Source organism: Dermacentor variabilis, chromosome 2 (genome assembly GCF_050947875.1).
Source record: "Dermacentor variabilis isolate Ectoservices chromosome 2, ASM5094787v1, whole genome shotgun sequence".
NCBI classification, from domain to species: Eukaryota; Metazoa; Arthropoda; class Arachnida; order Ixodida; family Ixodidae; genus Dermacentor; species Dermacentor variabilis.
In genome coordinates this window covers 137,606,800-137,618,515 of record NC_134569.1, presented here as the reverse complement: position 1 = coordinate 137,618,515, position 11,716 = coordinate 137,606,800, and the positions used below count along the sequence as shown (strand labels likewise).

The following is an 11,716-nucleotide window of genomic DNA, read 5'->3' as shown; positions in this document are numbered from 1 at the left end:
ATCGATGATGTTGTGTAAGGATGTGGGCCGTGGTTAAGTTCACTATAAACTGTTTATCTCGAACTAGGCTTTGTTTTTAAGCCTTCCATACGTGTTAGCACATGGATAAGTTATTCACTGAAGGCAAAAGACTGCATCACGCTTTCTTGTAGTAGCTTGAACGACAGTATGGTACTGCTTGAACGCTGCGTCGTAGCAACCTTCACTTTTTTCCAGCTTATCATGATGATAAATATATTTCTTTTGTATAACATTACCACAACCTTTCCGCATGGAAATGTTGAAATAATGGAAGTGGTTGATAGAAATAGGGCATGACTGACTTCTCGCAACGTCAAACTCTCAACACGTTTCAGTATTTGAAATACAGTTTTTCTCGGTGACATTGGTGCGCACCACTCATTCGTTCATTCGTTGATACTGAATGCGCGGAAATTGTATCCGCTTGGGCCGTTTTGTAGTCATGTTCGATAGCGTCCACTAAGATTTAGCTGGCTATTCTTCAATTACCAAACGTTGCAAGCAGTCTCGCAGGCTCTTTACAGAGATTGGTGACGAATTATGATAGACTTCAGCACGTTATACGGAAAGACAAAAACATAAAACCACAGTCAACACCGCACTGCTCACAAACCACTCGCATGAGACGAACGTGATCGCTCCGCTGAGCACAGTGCCACTTCGCCACTTCTAAATTCACGTTCTGCGCAACCATTCGTACCGGCACATCTCCCCACTTACACGCACCTACACCACGCATGGCTTTTAGTGCTGACCCGCGCACTCCCAGAGCACCATCGTCTGTTCATAATTCATTCTTCCTGTGTCCGGCACGTACGCCCTGAGTGCTCCTGTCGCGCAACATATGTGACATTCGGCAGTCTTCCAGATCAGTCTAAACGTGTTTGTAGCTGTGTTTTATTCGTGTCAATAACGTTATGCTCTGAACGCTGTACACACATCTCTGTCCCCCCCCCCTTTTTTTTTTACACAAAGGCAGCGGTCCTCTCAACCACATCGGTGCACTTTACAGTTGTCGCTGCCGCAACCAACGATACGCGGCTTTGTTGAAACTTTTTTTTTGTGGTCGTTTGCACGTCACACGCTGATCGATGGCATTGTCGTTTGCGTCCACGAGTTGCTCTTGCTGCCTGCTTTCTTGGGATACCGCGCAGCGGGCTGTTTGAGCTGCCCGGTATCCAGGTAGCTTCCTGTAGCCGTTACTTGTGGTCACATAATGTGAATGGGGAATTCGACGCAGGCTAAGACGTCTCCTCCTTTGCCGCTCACTTGAAACACCGCGAGGATCTCCATCTGCGACGGCGAAAAGATACGACGAGCACGGCTTAAATAGGTAGTGCTAAAAAAAAAAAAGACAGAGAGAGAGAGAGAAAGAGGGAGAGAGAGACATCGAATACCCAATAACAACTTCTGGCTGAACAGGATTAATATCGGGCAATGAATAAATACGACCTAACAAGAGATAAAACTTGTATATTTGAGATTACCCGGACAGATTCTCATGATCATCTTTCATCTAATATGTTATCGTCCCTTTCGTCCTTTCAGAACAGCAACCTAGTGCGCGCTATCATAGGCCGACTTCTCAGCCTTTTGGTAATGAATTAGCTCTGCCTACCGTAACAATGAACAAAAATATTCTTATATTAAGCTTACATACGAGGGGTGCATTCTTCGAACAGCGATTAACAACTAACATTGACCAAATTTTGCGTCTGGACACTCGTAAATATATGAAGCTTCTAGGGTTTCTTGAAGGTAAGTACGTAGAACCAATGAGAGCCTATGGTTGTGCCAGTGAAAGCTCCTGTGTGGTTGCGCGCGAACTGAGCTTCCTAGCTCTTTCCCCTTCCCCGAATGCAGGATAGCCGACCGGGCTCGGCCCATGCTTAAGGATTCCTCACTAAACTCCGTCAGAATTTTTAAACAACATACTGGAAATTATAAGGCGCCGTCTAGAGAGTGTTCTAGCGCAAGATTTTTTCAGAAGAATTTAGCAGCGCATTTATCAATACGTCAAATGACATATTGGGAGGCGAATTTTTTCGAGGGAGCAAGCTACCATCACCTTAGCAGAGGCTCTTTCCCATTGCCTCGATCGGCGCATGCGCAGGCAACGTTCCTCTTCTGCGTTCTCCCATATCGAAGCTGAGAGGGCACCGTCACGTTTCTCTCTCTTTTTCTGTTTTTTTTTCTTTCGAGCATCAAAACAGGATGAAAATACGATGTCCTGCTTCACGGCTCATTTCCGGTGTCGGTTTCGCGCGCTCTGCGTTTCGTGGCTATTAGTAAGCCACCGAAGCGTGAGCATGTCCGCCTTTGTTGCAGGCGATCGATGCATTGCAGGCGGCACCAGTGGCGCGGTAGGGGAAGCTGTGACGTCGTCTGCTTTGGCGAGGAGGCTGGCTGCGTTGAGAATAGTCTACGCACGGGCTATTTTAGCAGCGCGCATAGGTGCAATACCGTGAAGACACGATCGACAATGTATGAACTGCGCACCGGGCTTGTTTGTTTGCAGTGTAGAAGGCTGGTAAGGGGGACCTCTAATTTTCCCGTAGTCCACACTTTGTTCATCTCTCTCTCCTTTCTCTGCAATGTGGAATCGCAGTGCAGCTAAACCATTTTGACTCACCTTTGGATAGATCCGGTAGACCCTGACTGCTCGCGCGACTGTGTAGTTCCGACCGGCTTGCAGAGGGCAATCAAGGCCCGAGCTGGTGCAGCCGTCCTTCTGATTGAACGGCAACGGAAGAAGCACGCCGTGAGACTTGCCCATGATGGCTACGCTCACGCTGGACTGGTTCTTCACTGCAAGAAGATGCCTCGCGGTTCAGCAAACGCTTACTCCCGATGAGCCGCTATGCAGCACAAAATAATATACACATCGATGAAGACGCAAAACGTTGAGTTTTACAAAACGTTTTTTCCCCGGCTATATTTGGCTCGTAACGGAGGTAAAAAACTTAGCGCACAAACGACAAGGACAAGGACACGGGTGCGCAGGAAGATCGCTGTTCTGTTTTCTTTCCTTCAGTTCTTTCTGTGTTCTTGTCCTTGTAGTTTCCTGCGCGAAATTTTTTTTTTCGTTTTTCGCCGAGTACAAATGAGCAGAAGAAAAATAATTATGGAAACATTTTTTTCCACTCTTGGCGGTTCACTGCCTCAGCAGCAGCACTCATCATGTGCACTGTGTTCCTGTCGACGACTTTTCTACGCCGAATTTTTATTTTTATTTCGATAGAACGCTTCTTTCTATTTTCAATTGCTACTCTCAGAGCCATGTATACACAGCGATCTCAAGTGAGCCCTGTTAGTGTTATCACCATCAGTTGAGTGACATTCATCATGCAGTCCTAATTCGGAACGACAGGTTCAGAAAAAAATATCGCTTATGAATTTCTAGAAAAAAAATTCAACGACGTGTGCGTTGTTATATAATCCCACTTCTTATTTAAGGAAACTGGAACAATCGCTGATGGCAACAGCAGCAACTACGGAACTTCGCGCTAGGGCTACCACGTACTAGTGTGTATTGCTCGTGCGCTTAAATTGCTTAAAAATTGCTTAAAGCCGCTCGTGCGAACTTCGAAGCAATTTCGAAGATGTCCGCTCCCATGTAGCATACACCTTTAAAGCTGGCTTTTTTGCAAAAAGAATCGTTGTGAGGAGAAGCCAGCTTCTGTTATATATACGTTTTACATAAGCATGTAATCTATAGCGTTGTAGCAACAGTACTCCAAGGGCACGAAAGAAATAGCGCGAAAAGTGAGACGAGACAGCAGAATTTAATGAATAGTTTTATTTATTGTTTTATTCCCGCAGATAACTACAAATACGGCATCGCTGTGCCTCTGCTCCTACTTTAGTTTTCTTTCTTTCTTTTTGCGCGTCCCTAGCGTTGCCCGCAACATTCAACACATTGCAAAGCGTATCTTTAAAGAGCCGCATGTAATCGTCTTAATTTGCTTTTAAAACGTCGCCTTGCACTCCGCCTTTTCTGTTCCATCAATACGGATTAGCACCGAAGCGTAACCTATTTGCAACAGGGAGATGCCGCTTCCCTTTGCGATGGCTTCAAAAGCACAGAAAGCTACACATGTATCTATGGCATTATTAAAATCAACAGAACAGGAGTACTGCTTATAGACACGTTTCTTCTTGTAGTGAGCGTGTGAGAGAAAAGATGCTTTTCTGTTCACTTACACAGCTTCAAAACATAACATGGTGTCACTCACACACAAGAAAACACAATAACTAACAAACAAGCAGAATAACACCCTACATAGCGACTGCAATACACGTACCAATTCCTATGCCGAACAGTTTACGGCCAGGCGCGACAAATAGGAAGCCAACATATAAAACTATGCGAAACTGCACTTGAAAATAAATGAATCTGGAAAAACACGGTGTGAAAATTACGACCTCGGCGTAGTAGAGGCTGTAGGCAAGCGGTGGAATTCAGAAATGCCTACTAGTTCCGCAACGGAATAAGGTATGCGCCCATGTGCGACTCTTGTGGAACTACAGGAACAACTGAATACATCTTATCTCTCTGTCCCCTGTACGACGTCGAGCGTGAACCTCTCTGGACGGAATTGAACCGGCTGGGCTCTAGACCATTTACCGAGATAAAGATTAGTGTTGATAAAGGTGCTGTAATAATGAAATCGTTATTACAGCACCTGAAGTCGGCAGGTCTTGGCGACCATTTCTAAACTCAGTGCGCACCTTCAAATGTGGGCGAAACGGTGCTCTCTCTCTCTCTTTCTCTTCACCCCTTTATCCCCTCTACCCGCTATGCAGGGTACCAAACTGAACGTGCATCTCGGTTGGCCTCCCTGCTTTTCTTCTCTGTTTCTCTCTCTCTCTCGCCAAAAAAATTGACTCCAGTATTTCGTAGACCTCCGAGGAAAGAAGTTACCCTCGCCGATGACAATCAATTCAACGCGCAGTGCCCTCCAAATGAGCTATCTGATCGTTTTCCTGCGCTTATGTCTCTATCTCCTTTTCTCTACTGTAGGGTAGGAAGCCGAACGTCTGCCTGGCTGACAGCACCCTGCCCTTCCTCGCTTCGCCTCTCTCTTTTCTGCGATCTCTACAAACAAAGCACACATTGTATTCGTTGTAACAAAGTTTTTTTTTGTCAAAACAATCAGCGTACAGTCCTGCACTTCGAAATCTGGTTGCATTAAGCATAATGTCTCGATTCGATTGATCATGACATTTGTCAATGTCAATGTGTCAAGTTTAAACAAAGACAGAGACGACAAACACGGAGCTACGTCGCTTTCATCGCCTGCAAGCGTTTCCTGACTCGCCACTACAGAACTGGAAAACAAGTCTTACCGCTGTGAAAGTCCATCTCGATCTTCGCCGATCGGCCTTTCTTAAATGTGCAAGGCAGCTTTTCGCAGGGGTCCACGCGAACCTGTATTACATCGCCGCCTGTGCCAGAAAAAATAAGAAGACAGATAATTAGTCTTGAATAATATTGAAATAAGAATGAAATAGTGCCTAAAAATTATTTCTTTCATGGGATCGTAGGCGGCGATTTATTCTAACGCCTCGACCTTGTGTACCATAAATAGAAACAAAAACCCACGAAAGCTACTAGAACGCTAGCCGCTAGAATTTGCGTAGCGCTTGCATAAGTTCTAACAAAAACAAATTGCAAAACATTGAAGACGGCTATAGCTTACTCAATTAAATTAAATTCTGGGATTTTACGTGCCAGAACCATGATCTGACTATGAAGCATGCCGTACTGGTGGACTGGGGATCAATTTTCACCACCTGTTTATTTTTATTGAAATGAATAATAGGAGAGGTTGGCGCCTTCATGGCGGTACCGGCCACTTCACGCCACTTAGTAAAGAAAACAAATATGCACAAAAAGGGGAGAATAATGTCACGAAATATGGCATTCAGTATAAAACTAGATGAATAAACACTACACAGTCCTTCAGTGCATGAATAGCAAAGTTTTATGCACGAGTTCAGTACACATACGCATATATAAAGTCAAATATTTGGATACCCAAACACAGAAAGCATGTAATTACACTGCAGGTACAAAACACAAGTAATTACACAAAGCGTAAAGATTACGATCACCACATAAATCAATTCTGAACCCAGAACAGCATTTATATCACTCTTTTTACTTATTAGGATAAACTGAAATTTAGTATTTCCACGAAATGGTTGGTGCCCTCGAGAAACTTTTTTTAAAGCAAGAAGTGTTCTTTTCTGAAGGCCCGCAGTTGGCCATGGACCAAGCATCTTTAGATTCTAGAGTGAATAGCCTTCTGTCTAAAAGCAACAATTTTGTTTGCAATACCCTTCGTTGTGGATCATATTTAGTGCACTCGAGGAGGACATGATGCAGATCCTCGTCTGGATAGCCACAAGGACACTGCGGACTAGAGGCACGTTTTATCCTGTATAAAAGGTGTCTCGTAAGTGCAGTACCAAGCCGCAGGTGGTGCACTATAATGCTTCGAATTTTCTGTTTTCTCTCAGATTTGACGTAATTGATAGGTTTATACATGGGCTTATAAAATATCACTCCGCGTCCTTAGATTGCTGGTCAAGCCAAGTAATTTTGCTGAGACGGCAAGATATCTGTCTCAGGAGCAGACGGACTTCACTAAGCAAGATAGGAAGATTGATTATATCTGCTTTACTGTGCGTCCGATTCACAGCTGCGTCCGCTGCGGTGTTGCCAGGAGTATTGCAGTGCCCGGGTATCCACTGAAATGCAGTTACGTGATTCATTGCGCTTGCTTTTGTGTGTTATTTGAGCGTCTCATACAATAGCGGTGTTCAAAGAATGTTTCTCATGGCTTTGTACTAATGTGAGAGCGGCTTGCGAATCGCTAAATATAGCCCATTTTGGCGCATTTCTTTCTGATGTTATGAAACACAAAGCACATAGTATTGCAAACATGCAGTTCTGCCACGGTGGAAAATGCCTCTCGGGATAATTTGAATGTTTGCTCTAGCTCTAAATGTGGAATGACGAATGGTGAAGTCGAGGAATTTCTATGACATGAACCGTCTGTATACACGTGGATTTACTGGGGATATAATGAGTAAATTTGGAATAGTGCCAGTTGCTGCGCTGTTACCGTGAACGCTTAGATATAATCCCCTCGACCGATAATTCTATTTTAGGACTTGTTAACATCCAAGGATGGCAACTAACATCCACTTTGCATAATTCACATAATGTAATAATGTTTTATGTTCTTGAAGAACGTCGTGAATTTCACTTTTGTTTCATTCACTAAGCGCGAGGTTTAATGGATGCTTCTCGTGCTGAGCTAAGACGCAATAAAACTGTCGGCATGTTTCAGCCCATCGTATGACTGAAAATTGTGGGTGACGAGCTTCAGCAATTACTAGAGAACTCGAGGTAACCTGCGGAACCCCAAGACACACTCGCAGCCCCCTTGCCGGTAAATGTTCAAGACGTTCCTCAGAAGTTTGCGATAAACCATAGAGAATAGGTGCCGAATCAGCAATTCCTTCTTGTTTTGTGAGTGCGTTATGAACTTGTAATAGTGAAGAGACTGATCCTCTCAATGTTGTGCCAGTGAGTCGCCGAAGTAAGTTTATTACATTTTTGGTCTGCTGCTTTTTCAATTGCGTGGATGTGTGATGCCCATGTCAACTGGCGGTCACGAATAGCGCCAAGAAGGTTATGTTCTCTCACGAACATCAAAGCTTGCCCTTCAAGCCCCAAGTTGGAAATTATTCAGCTGTCGTCTAGTGAAAGGAAGCACGGGTGTTTTTGCGTATGAGAGACTCATGCCTCTTTCTTTTAAAAAGTTTATTTAACGTGCACCAAATGCACGTCACATGCGCGTTCTTGCATTTCGGCCCCGTCGCATTGCGGCCGCCGCGACTGGTTGTTTGATCCCGCGACGCCATGTTTAGCAGCGCAACGCCATGGCCGCTAAACCACCGAGGGGAATGATAGGTTACTCGAGCCGACGACAACGTAAAAAAAAAAAAAATTACGCAGACCTCAGGCTCTGTGGGAACCAATGTCAGGCGAAGCATTTTGCTGGTAGCTGGCTATCCACCATCGTTTGGGGTTCCTCAAGAGGTACCAGATGGACCAAGGTGTAAAGCACGCAATTGTGCACGTATGTCGCTCGAGTATGTGTGTGACGACAGAGGCAAGACGAAGACGATATGTGACAACGACGGCGTTACTGTAATTATTGTTATTATTAAAACGACAGCCTCATATATCTCATTAGGCAGTCGACCTTGAGCGAAAACGAGTCGCGTCGACGACGCGAAAGGTACAAAATGGCTGCGAATCCTCGACCTTTGGTGGGAATCGAACCCACGACATTTCGTGTTAATGAATGCGAAGTTAATTAAGGTACAGTTAATTGAGATAGAGTTAATTAAGGCACTCGAACCCACGACCTTTGAAATCATGGGGGATGACTAAGCGGAGTACACTAAGCGAATTAAGAGGGATGACTAAGCGAAGTAGACTAAGCGAATTAAAGGGGGATATGTACATCCTGTGTCCGTCTTTGAAGGGACACTAAAGTGAAAAATGATTTCTTCTGCACCAGTAAATTACCGTTCTACAACACCAAAAACACCATTCTTACAACGATAAGACGTTTGGTAAGCCAGAAAAAGCGCAAGAAAGAAATACGGGTGGCGACGCCTACTTAAGTTCCCGCACCTGGGGGCTGTGACGTCTTGAATTTTGATGGCATCTTCTAGGGCCTACCAATTATATATAGCGGTACAGATTGACTACATTGTGTTTTGAAGAAACCAAATATCAAACATGGCAAGTTTCGGGAACCTTTTTTCAGACAACGCGGCCCAAATCCAAAAACATTCTTTGGAATCCCTGACGTCACGCTGACGTACCGGCTCTAGGGTTTCGGCGCGAAATTCAAACACTGATACTTGGACCTTCATTTTATGATGTAATAATTGAACTATTTTTTTGAAATGACTGCCTGTAGGGTTCTCAAACAATGCTTCATTAGTCTAAACTAATTGATTGTTTCGCTTTAGTGTCCCTTTAATGCATCGGCACTTGGGCTTTCGCCTTTAAGTCGTCTTAAGGATAACATAAGAGACTCTGTGAATTTTTCGTTGTCACCAAAGAAACCTTACAACTTGTTCCGTTACGACCTGGATCTACCCGTCTGAAAGAGCTAGTTGACGTTGGCACGAGAGAAACATGCGTGCAGTCGTAGCCTTATGGTTGAAGCGTTGGGCTGCTTATGATGTTAGAGCGAGAGGTTCGATCCCATCATCGCGGGCGCTTGAATATTCCTTTTATTGAAACGAAGCGAGGCAGGAAGCTACCTACCTAACTACTGCAAAGTGCGTGGAAGTAAGCTCACGAATCCATTGTTCGCATTGAAAAGCAGGAGATGTTACGTATAAGGAGTAGGTGACTCCCGCCTAAATAATATTGACTTCCTCGGTGAGGTATCGAAGAGACGAATCTAAATGAAATGTGAATAGTGGTCCAGTCTCAAGAAGCAATGAACCAGTGTTTAACGGGGTGGTTCCATTTAGCCTGAAATGCGGCTATTGTATGTCTTTTTTTCTTTTTTTTGCAATACTAATGATGCCTATCATCACTAGTCACAGATGCGGATAGCATGTGATAGAGGGCTTTTGAAACGTGGCAACAACCTCGTGCAGTTCCGACGCCACAGTCAATACGCGCAGTCAGCGACTCGCGAATGTGACGAGTACAACACAGAGACATGCAACAGTTTGACATGTTTAATTAATTTTAGTGATATAAACGTGACTGCGTCGGACAAGAGAAGAAGAGTATGCGAAATTCCATTGTTTCGCCCTACGCCCTCTGCGATTGCTTGAAAGATTTGAAAGATTTTGACAGGTTTGTTTTCCTCATGTCTGAGCTGGTTTTATCTTTCCCACCACATCCTCGCACTACGAGTCACCAGGAAAGGTGCAATGAAAAATCCATTATCGCCTCACTTTGCTGTCCACGTAAACGATCTTGCTCACGAAAACAGTGGGCGCCAAATATTTTGCTCGCGTGTGCGGCGCCGAGAGCGGTTGCCGATGTAAGTAGATGCGCATTGCCTTACACGGGACATTGATTGTTCTGCATGACTGGGAGTCAGCTGCTGGAATCACTGGGAACGAGCGCTGCTTTTGGAAGCAATCAATATGTGAATATTTTATTGGGTGTCTGCTCTCGGTGCGCCAACTAGCAGACGTCAAGGATCGGGCGGCCCGTTCCACAGAACCGTCGCACATATGTGGCGCGCAGACGACCTTAACTGCACTGGTTGCACAACATGGTCTGGCAGCGTAAGTGAGTTGTGACAACACAGCACGCATGTTTAGGGGTAGTTGGCAAGAGCTAAGTAAACGTATGCGCGCACTTGTTAGCACCAGATGCATAAAAGGGAGGCCGGCAGTAAGCAGTAGTAATAATGGCTAGGCATCGCGCCGGTGTAGGAGGCACATCTTACAGAAGGCTTACGCGAGCCCTCTTGGCAACGTCTTTAGACCGTTTAAGAAACGTCAGTTCGTTCAGTTGTACCAGTGATGCAACTTGGAAACAGGTGCGGCCTCTCTCTTCGCTGACCTTCTCCCGTATTTCTTCCTCGACCTGCGGAGTTTCCTATCATCAAATTGCACTCGTACTCTGAAACTGCCTCAGCCCTTGTTCGATGGAGAGGAGTGAGGAAATGGCGAAGTTAATAACTGCGGACATTGGTTACGGCCCCTTGATCACAGGGTGCGGCATCAGCGTGTGACGCCACGTCTATCGTTATTTCGGGGCGCATTGATTGATTTGAATGATCTATTTGGAGCCGAGAAAGAAGTAAGAAAGAAGCTAGGGAGGTTAGCCACGATATCTTCCGTGTTGCTACCGTACGCTGAGGGTACGAAGGTGAGTTTTCGCTTACTTAAGAAAACAGCGCGGTTAATTTTGTTACAAACAACAGTCACACGTAGCCTCAGCAAGACGGACGTTGCCGCACTCTGTGATGTTCCAGGGAGCTGGCGCAAGGATTTGAAAGTGGCATCGTCGCCACCGCTTACTCGCCATAGGACCATAGTTTGACATATATTTATTTTTTTGCAACAGGTATACCTATTTGCAATTCCGTAATTGCAACACACCAATATAGCGCGGTAGCTTCGGCCGTCCCCTTGTCTCGGCGACACCCCGCATCGGAATCACAAGTGCTCCTCTAAAAATGTAGCCCTTACTCAGGGTGTCCAGAGATATAGCGTTCAAGGGGAATGCTACATACTAGCTACGTATTAAAATATCGGATCCGAACGCGCACACACACATCACCGAGTAATCGTCGCTTACAAGCGGATACCCTGACCTCTATCAAATTCCTCGCGTTTGTGCACCCACCGCAGGATGTGAATTCCACGGTGCTGAAGCTGGCCCCCGCCAGCGATGCCGTGAGCAGGACGGATAACGCCGCCAAAATCGTCGGCGTCCACGTCGAGTTCCGATCGGCCATCGCAGCACGTCGAGACGCGCACGCACGATGGGACTCGAGAGCCCGGTTTAGGGGGAGCAGCGTGCTTGAAGGAGTTACGCGTGCCTCATGCTCGCGCTTTTTGAAGGCGGCGGCCGTAATCGGAACCCCGCCGCAGCGGAGTCACTGCGGGCAGCGCGTGAGTA

General features: G+C 45.6%; 1 protein-coding gene across 1 annotated transcript; it reads right to left on the bottom strand.

Moving 5' to 3' along the window:
* Positions 1 to 316: 316 nt before the first annotated feature.
* LOC142570991 (NPC intracellular cholesterol transporter 2 homolog a-like) lies at positions 317 to 11,716 on the bottom strand. Its single transcript, XM_075679286.1, has 4 exons — positions 11,441 to 11,716; positions 5,371 to 5,469; positions 2,654 to 2,829; positions 317 to 1,314 (listed from the first exon to the last, which is right to left on the bottom strand). The coding sequence occupies exons 1-4, from the start codon at positions 11,550 to 11,552 to the stop codon at positions 1,231 to 1,233; spliced, it is 471 nt and encodes a 156-aa protein (XP_075535401.1). The 5' UTR covers positions 11,553 to 11,716; the 3' UTR covers positions 317 to 1,230.

Bases quoted from the DNA above. Each gene is read 5' to 3' on its own strand.
- LOC142570991 (XM_075679286.1), bottom strand. From the start codon at position 11,552: ATGGCCGATCGGAACTCGACGTGGACGCCGACGATTTTGGCGGCGTTA. The intron at 5,470-11,440 runs GTGGGTGCACAA...TTTCTGGCACAG, and splicing joins CGTGGAATTCACATCCTGCG to GCGGCGATGTAATACAGGTT. The intron at 1,315-2,653 runs GTGAGTCAAAAT...TCGCCGTCGCAG, and splicing joins TCTACCGGATCTATCCAAAG to ATGGAGATCCTCGCGGTGTT.